The sequence below is a fragment of the Nicotiana tomentosiformis genome, chromosome 5, assembly GCF_000390325.3.
Source record: "Nicotiana tomentosiformis chromosome 5, ASM39032v3, whole genome shotgun sequence".
Lineage (NCBI taxonomy): Eukaryota > Viridiplantae > Streptophyta > Magnoliopsida > Solanales > Solanaceae > Nicotiana > Nicotiana tomentosiformis.
The window spans coordinates 18,918,012-18,933,980 of NC_090816.1; the positions used below are offsets into that span (position 1 = coordinate 18,918,012).

The 15,969-nt window shown below is 34.2% G+C and overlaps 1 protein-coding gene and 1 long non-coding RNA gene across 2 annotated transcripts; one reads left to right on the forward strand and one right to left on the reverse strand.

Moving 5' to 3' along the window:
* Nucleotides 1-9,125: 9,125 nt before the first annotated feature.
* LOC138910796 (uncharacterized) lies at nucleotides 9,126-11,635 on the forward strand. Its single transcript, XR_011415955.1, has 2 exons — nucleotides 9,126-9,843; nucleotides 10,373-11,635. It is a non-coding gene; the product is annotated as an uncharacterized lncRNA (long non-coding RNA).
* On the reverse strand, nucleotides 10,253-14,391 carry LOC104119759 (scarecrow-like protein 13). The gene is made up of 2 exons (XM_009631339.4): nucleotides 14,242-14,391; nucleotides 10,253-12,458 (listed from the first exon to the last, which is right to left on the reverse strand). The coding sequence occupies exon 2, from the start codon at nucleotides 12,242-12,244 to the stop codon at nucleotides 10,679-10,681; it is 1,566 nt and encodes a 521-aa protein (XP_009629634.1). The 5' UTR covers nucleotides 12,245-12,458; nucleotides 14,242-14,391; the 3' UTR covers nucleotides 10,253-10,678.
* Between the last annotated feature and the right edge of the window lie 1,578 nt (nucleotides 14,392-15,969).

The window sequence follows — 15,969 nt, forward strand, 5'->3', positions numbered from 1 at the left end:
ATATCACTTCTAAGCTTACATTAATTGATTTACGACGTACTCTCACATACGAAAATATGGGGTGTAACACCATTCCCCCCTTTGGAACATTTGTCCTCGAATTATGACTGATGCGCTTATGAGTATCATAACCTATAGCTCTTATGAATACTGTAATATTGTCCTTGATATCTAGGAAACTATTATGTGAATAAATCCAAAGGCCAGGGCATTCCCCCCCTTTAGGACTCTTTCTCACACCACGACTTATGATCAGAATTCTTCCAACCTCGCAACTGTTGCTACCTTCTATCATGTAGCTTGTATGACTCTGACCTTGTATTGCACCTATGTGACTTTTCTCTCCTTTTTCCTCCAGCTTTTAGCCAATCTCTAGGCCTCACTTTGTGAACATATACAGAACTATGACAAGTTGTCCCTCTGGGAGTCTATAGGTGTACTGAAGTTCTTCGCTCGGTACTTTGTCAAACTTATGACTATTGATATATTGTTTCATAGCCTCGATTATCTATGCTTATGGCTTTATTATAACTAGGTAGGTCATACTATACCATAACTCTTACTTCGGTTTATTATTACTAAGGTCTGCTACCCAACTCCAGGTTACTCTCTCGTTGCTTATCCTATATGTATAAATCTATGTCCTTTAATGCTTCCTTATTACTGTTCATCTTAATAATGACGGCCTAATCTCATCTCATACTTTATAAATTTTATCCATCCATCATTGATTCACTTTAATGTTGATCTATAATCTACCACTGATAACTTGAAACCTCTTATGTAATACATTGTCACTAGGGCTCACGTTGCATCGGAAAACATTTGAAGTGATTTGCCTGATCCACCTAGAGACGATACTATACTTCAATAACCGTATTTCATAGCATCCCAACGTGATTCATCTTATGGGGGTATTCTAATCTCATGCAATTCATGAAATCCCTTTTCTTAAAATCATTACTCAATCAAAGGCCTAAACGCCATCCTCTTATCTATCACCATTACACCCTTATTCTACTACCATGGAAACATTTCATCTCTTCTAATTTCTCCTAGTCTTAGACTGTTCTGAGTTCATTAAGGCTGTACCGAGCTTTCTATAACTTACGGAAACCATCAACTCTCTTGTTTTGATGGGTTTAATCCTGAGGACTTACCTATTTTCGTCACCTTCTCACTCACCTTTTATCATCCTTACTCCTACCTACCTAAAACCTTTTCGCTCTATGATACTTTATCTTGCGACCTACACATATCTATTTATAATACTCGCAACCTTCCTTTAACTTGATAGCACTATAGATTTTCTTTCGTGCCTTCTCAGTTATCTTTAAATGTAAGCAATTACTTTTCCTAGTCGTTCTGCCACTTGTTGCATGAATACTTGGCTTATCTTATTGCCCACGAATACTGAAATTTCCTGTAACTCATATGATCTCAAATATCACCTTTGATTTTTTAATTCATTAGCCACGATAGGCGCCGCTTTCTTATGGAGTGTATACAATATTGTAGTGAGACTGTTGTTACAAGACCATTTATTCTTCAAGTTACTATGCTTAGGTTGAAGCAATCTTCCTTATTTCCTCAGCTACTATTTCGTTGTAGTACTTAGTGGAGCCCTCTGACTCTTGTAAAACTTCTAGCTTATTACATCATATACCTGACGGAATTTTGATGTTCTTGCTTGCCTATAATTATCCATAGTTACTTAACTCCGCATCCTTGTGCTCATAGGGTTGCTTCTGAACTGAAATTTTTGACTGTCTTCCCACTAGCACTCTCTTTTATTTCTATAACACTTATACAGTATATTTAACTACCCCAACTCCTATCTGAATATTTCTCAAGGATTACGACATCATATCTGCGAGACTGAATTCACTATGTTAGGGTTCACTATGTTTATCTTGCACAATCTACTGATTTGTCTGTATCCTCTTGTCTAGCCATAACTAGGCTCTTCCTGAATCAACTAATAACTACTCCTTAGTCTATTCTCATATCTATATTCCACATAATCTCTCTCAGGGTATGTCATTTGGCTTAACTTACCTCTCACACTGACTCCTGATATATTAAGTGTCCATTCACACTTATTTATCAATAATATTATGCCCGGGAACTCTTACTGCCTCTCCCCAGCGTCGTGCTTGCATAATCTTCTAGATGTATACAACTATATTAGAAATTGTTAAGTCTGTCAAAAATGTAAAGGAGAGAATGTCAGCTACCCTGGGCTTCTACAACCCCTCCCCATTCCTGAAAAAGTGCGGCAGGATATTAGCTTAGACTTCATTGAAGGGCTGCCCAAGTCTCATAACAAGAGTGTTATATTGGTGGTGGTGGATTGATTGAGCAAATATGCTCACTTCATTGGGTTGACACACCCATACACTGCATTCATGGTTGCTCAAGTATTCTTGGACAATGCGTATAAACTTCATGGATTATCTCAAACAGTAGTAAGTGATAGAGATACCATTTTTCTGAGTAAGTTTTGGCAAGCACTATTTGAAGTTCAAGGAGTTCAATTGCATCACTCTACTGCTTATCATCCTCAGTCGGATGGACAAACGGATTGTGAATAAATGTTTGGATGGCTACCTAAGGTGCATGTGCAATGATAGACCTAAAGAATGGGCATGCTGGCTACCTCTCGCGGAATTGTGACATGACACAAACTACCACACTGCCATCAAAATGACCCCTTTATGAAGTGTTGTATGGCCAGACTCCACCAACTCACCTTCCTTATGTAGCTCACAGTTCAATGGTGGATCAGGTGGACAGGGGTTTGCAAGCTAGAGAGGCTATTGTGCGACTGTTAAAACATCAACACCTGGCTCAATGTAGAATGAAGGCACATGCAGATAAGAAACAAACTCCCAGAAGCTTTAATGTTGGTGAATTGGTTTTTGTAAAGCTCAAGCCTTACAGGAAGATCTCTTTAAAGGGACACTCTTACCATAAACTTAACCCCAAGTATTTTGGCCCATTCAAAATTTTGAAGAAAATAGGAACAGTTACTTACCAGTTGGATCTTCCCCTCTCAAGCTAAAATTCATCACGCTTTACATGTGTCACAGCTGAAGAAACATGCGGGCACTGTTGTTGCTGTCCCAGACCTACATGTCTCCCTTTCCTCTCATGGTCATATTGTTCTGGAGCCTGAAGTAGTGTTAGAAGAAAAGGTGGTCACGAAGCAAGGCAATTCAGTCACTCAAGTCTCGGTAAAATGGTTTAACTGTCCTGTAGAAGACAGCACATGGATGGATACTCATTCTTTGCACGTGCAATTTCCCTCCTTCCGTCCTTGAGGACAAGGACATTTTGTGAGAGGGAAAACTTGTTACATAGAAATTGTATAGTAAGGGCATTATAGTCTTTTACTTGGAGGTCATTAGTCAGTTAGGAGGGGCTAACTGAGTTAGTTAGAGAATCAGTAAAAGTATCTGTTAGTTGGCTAGTTTTGAGACATTCTAATTCATTGTATATCGTTACAATCAATAATATCATTTCCAATTCTTCTTCTACTCTCTAGCTTAATTAATTCACGCAACTCTGTTCAAGAATTGTTCTCCATCCCAATTCCTTAGGACTGCATAAAACAAGTGCTTAAAAGTATTTTTAAAATTTATCCAAACACTACAAAATGGCTTAAAAATAATTTTGACTTAAAATTACTTAAAATGAGTCAATCCAAACGGGCTCTTTGTCTATTGAGTAGCACTCTTGTAACACTCATCCATTATAATCATTCTATTTTAATTCGTTATGTTATATCATCTTTTATGTGTTTTTCTTGGAAGATTGAGCTTAGACATCCGAGTTTTCTGCATTTAGATTCTATAGTCGTGCCTAATATTACTTTCAGTAGTTTAAGTCAGACACAAATTCAGGATTTGAAATATGTGGATTCTGGCAACCCCTCGCTTGGTCACCGAATGCACACAAATCATTTTGTCTTACTAGGTTAGTAGTTACACAAGGATATATCTTTCGTGTAACTATTAACCCAAAAAACTTAAATCTTAACAACAATAAAGTTTCATGGTCTACCTTTTTATCCAAAATATTTTCTTTTAGAAGTCTAATTTTGTCCAAAAATATAACCCAAAATTTGGGAAATTGATTAGAGAAATTTACACTGTTATTTCCTTAAGATTAGTTCTCTTAGTAATCCTCTTATTATGGATTCAATATTTGGTTACTACCTGTTCTTCTTCTTATTTCTAGGAGTGCAAAATCTAATTAGGTTTTTTCATCATAACTTGTTCCTAAAGGTTTAATTGTCTGCTAGTTGAGCTTAATTAGATTGATTTGGTTAGCTTTGAAAATCATTTTGATACTAATCTTTAGCAAAAGAGAATAATCCACGACAGAAGTGGATTCAGGATTTAAACTCTATGGGTTCAACTTTTAAAAATTTTAGCATTGAACCCATTATATTTTTAAAGTTATGAGTTCATCTCTACTATTTTTGTAATTTTAATAAATTTTTACATATAAATTTTTACTCAGCGTCGAAAGTTATGGGTTCAATTGAACCCGGTGAGTATATGCTACCTCCGTCCCTGATCCACGAGCCTGAAACTCCCAAATATATTTCCCATCATTATTTTTCTGGGTTGTCACGATTAATTTTAAATAATGTCATGACTTGAGAAAGATCTTTACAACTAACCATATAAATTTTCAACATTTTGAGTATTAACTAAAATCACATTAGCTTTCTTTAAAAGTTAGGAGTCCATACCAAGTTAACGGCAGATTGTTAGCAAGACTTTTAGGGTTGAAACTTTCTAATTTAGATTTATTCTTACACAAGAATGAAGATTATTATTTTTTAGGTTAAGTTATTCATCTTTTGCTCAAGATCCATCTTTCAAATGATTTTTTTTTTTTTTTTTTTTTTGAGAAACATAATGTTTTGGGGTCCTCTGATCTTAAACATTGTTATAAAAACTTATACATAATTGTTAAGCATAATTGTTACACCTACTGTTTAGTTCATAAAATATATCATATTAAAATATACTTATACATATAATTTTATAAAAACTTATCTAGCGTAAATATTAAACATAAATGTCAAAATTTGTTAGCCAAGTATTATGTAAAGGAAATACATATCCGTTCCTATCTTGATGCGAAGCTTTTTGGAGCAGGAATTGTTATATAAAAATGCTTGGGTCCTCTGAGCAAGGCAATCAATATTGCTCAACTGGTATATGATATTTTTAAGAGTCAACTGAATTTACATGATATTTTGGCATAATGGATGCTCAATCCGCAATTAATAAAGAGATGATACAAGATCCTAATTTCTTTCCAATTGCATGAGAGAAACAACGATTGTTACTGTAAGTAACAATTTGGTCATTTCATAGCAATGTGATGATGTGAACGCAATAGGGTTGCCTCCGGGCAAGTATGCCTTGAAAATCACATGGTTATCACAACGTAATTTCAGCTGCATATGTCATTTATTCGGGTAATAAGGCATGATAGACGTTGTAGGCCGGGTTCAAATACAATAGTTCAACGAGGTTTCTTGATTTTCCGATAATGAAGAATTAGGGACCGATCATCAAAGATTGAAGGATTGGATTGGCCAACAACATTGAAGTTGTCAAGGGAAATTGCATACTTCTTACATATAGCACACATCGGCTTCCTAGTATTTTGCGACTTGAAACTTAATAACATATCGATTGATGATGATAGCAATGCACTCATATGTGATCTTGACGTGGTTTAACGTGCATTTGAAGGAGAAGGGCCAGGCACAAAAAAAAAAATACATTGATGGCACGACTGTAGCTTTAGAAAGAGAGTGATAGACATCAGAGACGGATCAGGATTTGATGGGTACGGGTGCCACTGTATTTAATGTAAATTTATCGGTAGTTAAGGAGGTTGAATTAGGGTGCGAATTTGGTCGGTTCGTTGTGTTTTAAATTAAATCGGTTGGGTTCGATCTATTTTGAATTAATTCAATTTGCTTTACAAGATTTATTTGATGCATAAATAAATACATGATAACCAAACTGAAAATGTTTGGTCCTTTCAAGGGAAAAATAACATTAACTAGATAAAAAAAAATTAGAAGCATATTCAAAAAAAAAAAATTGAGATCTAGAACAATAAATCATAAGCAAAAATACTTTTATAATCTAAATAACTAATAAAAATAGAATTTTATAGAGAGATAAAATACAAAAATGAAGATAAAAGAAGTTTAAAAAAAAAAGAGAGAATAAAAGAAAATAATCTGGAAAAAGGGAACATGAAAAAAGTAAAAATGGCTTTGAATTATGAATAAATTGAGGGTCGATCCTAGGCCTTGAACTTGGCAAGGGACACTTCGGCCATGACACCTATGCACTGTGTGACCTAGGGTGCCACTGTTTTACTATATAATATTTTTATGTGAAATATCAATACGTACATAAAATTTTACCGGAGTGATCGGATGGCATACCACCCCTCTCTTCTACCTAGATCCGCCCCTGAATTGGACATCCTTTTGGATCTGCAGTAGTTTAGTATCCATATATTTCTCCTCAATTCTTCTTTATATAGTTGAACCTTTTTTGCTTTGATCATTTTTCTAATTGTTGGAGATTGCCATAATAGTTCAATCATCCATTTAGCCTCTTGAAATCCTTTATCTTCATCCTCTTGCTTAGTTTAATTTTTTAGCCACCGCTGTAAAAACTTCTTCAAACAACTTCCTTTGAGTATTTTTCAGTGTCGGAAGCGAATTCAGTATCTAGACTAAGTGGGTTCAACTTTAATTTGCACTAAACTAATGTATTGTTCGTGTCAAAAGTTCTGAATTCAGATAAACTCATTGTCATTGGCAACATCCGCCCCCCTGACTTATGTAGTTGTTGTCTTGAAATTTGTACAACTTTTTTCATTGTATATGCGATTGTTTGGGTTCTTACAACTGATTCATACTCTGCTCGAGTGGTTGATCAGTGAAATATTTTTGTAGACAACTGTATCCAAAGGCGGATTCAGGATTTGATGGGTACGGGTGCCATGTATTTAATGTAAACTTATCAATAGTCAAGTAGGTTGAATTAGGGTGTACATTTGGTCGGTTCGATATATTTTTAATTAAATCGGTTGTGTTCGATCCATTTGGAATTAATTCGATTTACTTTACAAGATTTGTTTTATGCATAAATAAATACATGATTACCAAATTGAAAATGTTTGGTCCTTTAAGGAAAAACTAACATTAACTAGATAAAAAAAAAATTAGAAGCATATTCAAATAAAAAAATTGAGATCCAGAACAATAAAACATAAGCAAAAATACTTTTATAACCTAAATAACTAATAAGTAATAAAAATGAAATTGTACTGATTCTTTCCATGCAAATCCCAGTCTTCACCTTGTTCTTGCCCTTTTCTTAAATCCCACAAAAGCACAAAGTATTAGCTAGGCCTGGTTAGGGGTTTCTCTTACACAGATTTTGAGGTTTTAGCTACTTTATATGGTTTGCTTACTGCTTGAACTTCTTGTTCCACCGTGGATTTGCGTTAAATCTATTAATTCTCCTTTTTGCTAGTTAGTTCTATAGTATTTACTTCCTCCGTTCATTTTTAATTGTCGATTATACTAAAAATATATTTTTATTTTTACTTGTTCACTATATTAAATTAAGACACAAACAATCTTTTTTTCTTGTTTTACCCTTATAATTAACTACTTATTGCCTAAATTATTTTTCAAGACTTTTGAAAATGCTATCATTATTATGGGTAAAATTATAAAATACATACTTCATTTATTTAAAAAGAAGTACAAAATCATAAGTGAACAACTAAAAATAAACGGAGGGAGTAATTAATTAATTAAAAAGACTATATATAACAGATAGAGTTAGAAAAGAAAAATGTACAATGAACCAATAGAAGGAAAATAAGTAAACTTAAAACTTCAAAATCTCAACGTGCAAGTATAGTAGTTAATAATTCAGAGAATAAAAATACTTTACTAACGTTCTTTTCATCTGTCTAAATATTGGTGGTCCTAGAATTATCTAATACTTGTGTTAGTGAGAATTATTATGTATTTTATTGTTATGAACTCGAATTCACAATACAAAGCAAACGAGGGAAATGATCGGTTTAATTCATAAACTCAAGGAGTCAATCCTTACAATAACAAAAACTAGAACTAAGAAAGAGATTCAGAGAAGAAGGATAGAGAGACCCGAGAGAGAACATAAAGAGATAGTCCAGGGGAAGAGCAAGAAGCCAGAAGAACGGAGATGAGAGGGCAACAATACGCATAATCCCAAAATCACTGACCACTATTCTTTTTGATAGAATTGTTGTTGGGCTTATTGATCAACCCAGATCCCAAAATTAGCCTGACATTATTGCTTGTTCTAAGCCCAATAGCTCTTCTCAGCCCAATAGTTATTTGTGTGTTGATATCCTTATTGGCTGGGGTTGATTAGTCAAGATACTCGCAAGTTGGCTCGGACACAAATAGTGTTCTTAAAAAATGCTTTAACTACGATATTCTTTTTCACTGCAGTTCTGATCCAATGAACTAGGAGTATACTTTCTAATGTATTAGATGAAAAGCTATGACCTTGGTTTTAGCAGTTACAACTCCCCAACAACCGTAACCCTAAATACAAGAAACTCAAGCTTGGTTATCCAAAGCATATATAACACTATTCCCTTAGGATTACTCACTACAAAAAAAAATTGGAATTAGCTACGAACATCATCGTTAATCTGTCGCTAAAACGCCCGTAGCTAGTAGAATTTCTTGATAATCCGTTGCTAAATAATATTAGTAACGGATTTTTCTGTTTAGCTACAGAATTTGTCCGTCACTAAAACCTGATTTTTTAGTAGTGACTTGTCACCATGTTTTTACACTTTCCTTAACAAAATATTAATTAGAAAATAAATTAAATAAATTATCCTTGTTTATTGCTCAATATATTAGTATTACTCTTGCTTTTATTATATTTTTCTCTCTCCACATTAATTAGAGTAAGATTTAAGGTGAAATTTTTTAATCATAATGCTTTCTTGATTTTCTAAAATGACAAGTATTTTAGACCAATTATTTTTATTAACCATGACAACTAAAAATGATCGGAGAGAATATTTATTTCTGGAATTCCAAAAGTTTATGTGAGCCAAGTATATTCTCCAAATCTTAACCAACGCGAAATTTCCAGCTAATTCTTTTAAAACCATTGAAACATGTAACCAATATATATCATTCATTGCTTGTAGCTAGCTCAAATGTTATAGCAAACACCATCCACAACCTATTCATTTCTATTGGCCTTTATTTACACGTTTTTCCCGTCTTTTTCGTTTTATATAAATTAAATCAATTCCTTCTTTTCTTTCCATTAAAACACAAACAAAAATCTTTCAAGAGAAAGAAGAAGGGAGAAGAAAGAAAATTAACAAAAAAATTATAAATATTCATCTTTCTTTTTCCTTCCCCTCCTTTCAATCAAAACACAAAGAAATATTTTATTTTATTTTTGTCTCTTGCAAAAATGGCCAACGGGAAATTGGTTACCTTAATGGTGATCTTTTGCCTGTTGGTGGCCACAGATGCAACAATAAAAGTCACAAATGCACCTGAAAAAAGTAATGTGAATTACTCTTTGCCACAATGTTATTATGAATGTTTGCAAATTAGAGTTTTCACATTGACTGAATGCCAAAGAGAATGCAGAAAGGCTTGTAAATTGTACAATAATAATGTCTAGCAGGGCATCAAATGGGGCACATATGAGAGAGGATATCATTTTTTGATGTATCATTTTTGCAAAGGTAGATTTTTTCAATATATAAATAACTTTTTTCCTAGATTTCTTTTTTGGTTCTTTTTTCTTGGTGGATTTTTTGTTTTTGTTTTTGTTTTTATTTATCCTTGTAAATTATATCTTATATAAATATTTAGTATTGACCGTTGTTTTGTTTTAAGTTAAATGAAAGAAATGTTTTTTCGTTGGTTAAGGCCAGGACACGAAAGAAAGGATTTACTTCTTGAAATTCCAAGTAAAATAAAGGTTACATTAATCGGTTGGCCAATAATATCTCGATCTTTAACTATAAAAACTAGAAGAGAGAAGCATTGTTATTCAATTCACAGCAAATTAGTTCCAATGTATTCCATGGAATTAGTCACGTTGTCGCGGACATTGGTTAAATTTAAATATAAAAAAAAAGCAAATAAGTCTAGAAAAATTTGACAATTGCCTTGAGATGTTTCTCTGCTAAAACTGTGGGACAGCACAAAGTTCAATTCCAATGAAGGGCAGCTTTGGCGTAACTACTAAAATTGTTGTCATGTGACCAGGAAGTCACAGGTTCGAGTCATGGAAACAACCTCTTGCAAAAATACAGGATAAGGCTGAGTACAATAGATCATTGTGTTCCGAGCCTTCCCCGGACTATGCGCATTGCGGGAGCCTAGTGCACCGGACTGCCCTCTTTTAGTATTTTCCTTCCAATGTTGACATGTACAAGATTAAGATTTCATTGTCCTATCTTTCGTTAATTAAAAAAGGAGGGTTAACAATACACTGTCCTAGCCTTCTGAAAAGGTAACATCTCAAAAACATGTATTAAAGACTTACGGCTTAGACAAAAATTGCAAAAGCATTCATCTCCAAGCAGAAGAAGTTGCTAAAGCTCTGTTCTTCCATCCAAGATAAAGCGCGCCCTTGCTCTCCGCAATCCTATAATTCGAGCTATAGTCCTTCAACATGTCGTTGATAGCTTCACCAACTGATGGACTCAAGGGGCATGGCGTAAATCCAGCCATCTTAAGTCTCATACTCCACTTGCCAAAAAGTTCATGTCTTTCCACTCTGTCGGCGCCCTCACATGCTATTATGTTCACAACATCTCGCGCCACACAATGCTCCTCTGCACTGATCCGTTGCTTATCATCCCTCGGGCGACCTGCATCAATTGACTCGAACATTGCTGTATAGTAGTCCAGAGTTTCGCGGAATCTTGGAACGAAAGCAGCAGTGTTGGTGTTAGATTCTTGCTCAACAAGGGTAACGATTTTCGGGGACAAGCTCTTAACCAGTCTTAATAGGCGGTCTCGATGGTTTGCAGTGCTTACACTCTCGTCGGGCATGTGGTGCAGAATGTAAGGAAAGTTAACTGCCAAGGCTTCTCCATTTCTAATATAAAGGTTTTCTAGCTCAACCTCATAGCCCGATATTGCAGCAGCATGGAATTCAAAAGGCACTCGACATGATTCAGCGACTTTTGCTAGCCTTTCACCGACTAGCTGAAGTCCTCCTCCGCGTGCATGAGCTGATTGTGAATCATCAACACCTGTGATGCGGACGGATGGGGGCCCACCAGGTCGACGAGCAAGACTCTGGATAAGGAACATCCACTGACTTCCCTGTGCAATTTGAAAATCAATTATATGAAGTCTGTTCTCGTTCGCCATGGCTTCGTCGATCACGACGTTGGCGGACGTGTAAGCGAATTTGTAGTAAGGGCAGATGTGATAGAGGACTTGCATGTAAGATAACAATTCTGAATTAGTTGGTTCTTTGCACTTCAGCTTTTTGTATATGATACTTCCTGATGAAAATAGTCTTGCCCTAATCCCTTCCAACATATACGCACTCAATCGTTGCATAGGTTCCCCGGAAACCGATACTTTGTGCTCTAGGACATTCATCAGAACTTCTGCGGCCGGGAAATAAGCATCCGACACTGCTTCAGCACAGGCGAGGAGCAGCTCTTTCACGTCCAAGCTCGATGCGATTTCCAATACTCGATTCCACTTTGTTGGGGAAGAAGGTTCAGAGACCACATCATTAAAAGAGCAACAACTGCTGTCATCAATATCAGATTCAGGGCCTAGCAGCTTATTTGCCATCTCACTTAGCACACCATCAACTCCCGAACAGCCACTCAAAGGTGAACCGTAAGTGTTGTCCGAGGAATGATGCTGATCTGAAATGGTTGACTGAGAATATTGGGGAGAGAAGGGACTCCAGTTGGAAGAGACGCTTACTGCAGGAGGCGAGTCGTAGATGACATATCCGGCAGCAGGCAAGGAGTCCAGAGTGAAGAACTGTTCGTTCTGCGACTGACAAGAGAACTGTGTCCCTGAGCTGCTAGTATCATTGGAATTGTTGTTAAAAACATAGTAATATTGCTCAACTTTCTCCATCGGTCTCTGGGATGCCTGCATCTGTGAATAAGTTATAGACTCGCTTCGAATTGGCTAGGATACTTTAGGATAAATTCACGGTACTGTTTCAGAGCAAAGCTATCTTTGATTTGGTAAAGTACACACTTAGTGAAGCAGGTGCGTTAGCGATCTGCAGACGTCTCTTTGTTAAAATTAGTCACAACATCTCAAAGGGTTTTCGGCAGACAGGTCGAATGTCAAAACCAACAAAAAACTGCCAATTAAGAAAATCATGATCAGTTACTTGAATCTTGATGAACTAGAATTAGGTAAAATGCGGTAAATGCAACAGGAGATTTTTCACTAAAGAACAAAGAACAAAAATGTAAATTGAATCAATGTCGATGCAGGTCTGATCAATATGTGACGCTCTTAACCAAATGTAGCAGTTGGAAAAGGGCTATACGAAGACAAGTAAGAAAGCATCGACATCTTTTATCATACAGTATGACAAAAAGTAGCAGAAAAATAATAAATACACTAAACAAACAACAGCAGCAAGAAGGTATTATCATTCATCTCAGCCCAAATATCATGAAGACGAAGGACAGTTCATCAAATCAGAACATCCAAATACAGCTCTCAAACTCCACAGTGATTTATATCTCACAAACTGTGGCCATCCCTTCACCGGGCACGGAGCTAGAAGGTCAGGTACCGTCGGTTCAGTAGAACCCAGTAGCTTTAATCCAAACTTTGTATTTGTATTAATAAATGCACTAAATATATTTAAAAGTTAAAGTCAGAACCCAGTTACTAACACCTGATATCGCTATCATAAAATTTAGAAATTTGCATACCTAATTGAGGGAAGACACATTTGAAAAAAGAAGTGTAACCAACTCACATCAAGAAAAGAACAAGGAAAGACAGCTAATGCACTAAAAGATTAATTCGTTATCTGTAACTACTAAATGAAGTAATAATAAAAGAACTAATTGCAGTGGCAGGCTTACCAAATACTCACAAAATTATCAAAAAGTAAACAAAAAATTAAAATCAAAAACTCATTACTCATTACTCATTAGCCATTCCCCTCATAGGCTTAGAAATGGGAAAAGGTAATAAAAAGAAAGTATTTCAGATTTGTGAACAAATGCTATGCCTAACATCAGATTTCCATTAATACACTATGAAGAGTAGATAATCTTCACAATCTTCAGATTCTCAAGTAATCAAATTGTCATCATAAAGAGCTAGATACAGATCACTTTTATCCCGCAGCTAAAACTATTTAGCTTTGGTAGCCGCAAAAGTATATAAAATTTATATATTTTTTGTATATAACATACAGAAATGTATATACATACATTTTTTAGACTGCTATTATTTTGAGAGCGGCTATATAGTGTCATTTTCCCTAAAGAGATAGCATTTCATCAACAAATTGATTCCCAACCCCCACCCCCACCCCCACCCACCACCCACCCACGAAAAAGAAAAAGAAAACCACACAAAAGAAGAAAAAACAAAATAAAATAAGGGACTTGTAAATCTTGATCAATTTATGTACAAAAACATTCAGATCATTGACTACTGAAAAATTAACTTAGTAAAGTGATAACTTAGCATATGACATCAATCTTATGGTAACTTGAGGGAAATTAGACAATTGGAAAATATTTGGAAAAGACAGAAACTTTTTTCCTGAAAATAAAAAAACAGAACCAACAAGAAAAAAAAGAATATAAAACCAAAAGCAGACCTGGAAATAACCAAAATTCTTACAATTGAAGAATAAATTCAGAAAAAACACAGACAAGAAAGCCTTCAAGTTTATAACCTCTTACCACAAACATTAAAAGCAACAAATTTCCATTCAAAACTTGGATTTCAAGATTGAAACAGAAACTTAAACTATAAACAAAGTCAAGCGCTTGCATTTAATAGCTAACTAATTACTTGGACTAATCAAAGCTCCATACAAAATCAAATAATATCTAGTACTAAATAATAGATAAAGAGAAGCAAGAATCAAATTAGATAGTATTACAAACCTTCAAAAGATTGTGTCTTTTTTGATGAATTCAGATTTTTTTTTTGTTCAAAGAATAAAGAGAGGACTTTTGTCTAATTTTGATGATTGAAGAGATGAAAGTCTGTTGAGAGATTTTGGTGCTTATTATATAATCAAAATTATGACTTTACAAAAAACAAATACTGATTAAATATTAAGGGCTGGTTTCTTGTTGATAACTACTGGAACTGCCCCTCCACCAACATGTAGACCACAGTTTGCTGGCATCCACGTGCGCAGTCTCTATTCCTAGTCTTAGTTTTTATTTTTTTATTTTTTTATTTTGTTATCTTCTCCTTTAGTCTTAGTTTTTTTTATTTACTTTTTTTCATGTCAGTTCAGAATATTCTCTCCGCTGTGAGAGACTCAAAACTGTCTCTGAATGATGTAAAGCAGCAACAAACAAAAACTAGTATCTCGTTTCAATTTAAATGATAGTTGTCACAAAATTTAGGAAAAAAAAAAAGATTTTTGAAATATGTAATCTTAAAAATTTAATGGGCAAAAGTTTTATAGGACCATAACATTTGTGTGACTATAAAAGTTTTTTATTAAGGATAAAGTGGGTAAAATAAAAAATTTAAAGTTAAGTTGTATCCAAATATAAAAATGCGTCATTCTTTTTAAAAATAACTAATAAGGAAAGTATTCGTTTAAATTGAAACGAAATGAGTAAGTTAATTGAACTTGGCCAAATGGTTAGAGAAAATAACGCTTTTATTTATTTTCTTTAAATATGTAACAGTAACATTAATTCTTCTATATGTAACTTTGCTTTTCTTTTTTTCTTTTCTTTTTAAATAAAGAACGTGATAATATTTTATACGTAATTGATTGTGGTGAGATTTGAATTCAGGATCTTTGTATACTCTAATATCATATCGAATTGAATGATCGTCTCAAGTAAAAATATAAGAGGTGAAACGATTTACTCAATTGAAAGTGAGAATATCAGAGTTAATGTTTGTGAAGTGGGACGTGCGTTTGTTTGTAGGGATGTAACAAATAAGTAAAAAATTACAAATGAAACTAAGTTTAGCCCCTTTTAGTTTCTTTTCTTAGTGGACTTGGGATTTCTTTTTACTTTTCTTTTCAAAAAATATAAAATGTCGGAGAAGTTTTTGAAAAGTATTGTTTGGAGAAATGATGTGTATTTTGATTACTTGTTGAGAAACGTTTTTGGACAATATTTTGTGTTAGTAATTGTAAAACCTATTTTTGGGTTTCTGAAATAATTTCAATTTTATTTCTCATTGTCAGGTGTTGCATGTTGACTTAATGCATAAACTTACAAATTTTCGACTTCTCATCTTTGTAAAGAATAGTAGAAAAAAGGTATTATTTGGAGATATTCTGTTGGCCCAAGATCGTTAACTAAAGATTTAATTAAAGTATAGGAAGGTTTGAACAGAGACAGAAAATTTTGGAGAGGAGAACTCTGTTTAGGAAAGAAGATTTTCTTGATTTTGGCTTAGTTACAAATATCTAACACTACTCATATTTATACTTGTCCGGGGATAATTCTAAATATAAAATATCTAGGCAATTCTACCATCTTCTACTAATATCTTCCTTAAATATTCAAGATTCTAGAATATCTAGATATTTTTTAGTACAACAAATATCAAAGATATTACTTCATAACTTTCTAGAAACTCTTCTAATTATCTATAAATTTTACTCTTCCAAAAAATCAACTTTATTTTTT

What these genes read in the sequence shown, in the direction of transcription:
- LOC104119759 (XM_009631339.4), bottom strand. Translation starts at nt 12,244, where the DNA reads ATGCAGGCATCCCAGAGACCGATGGAGAAAGTTGAGCAATATTACTAT.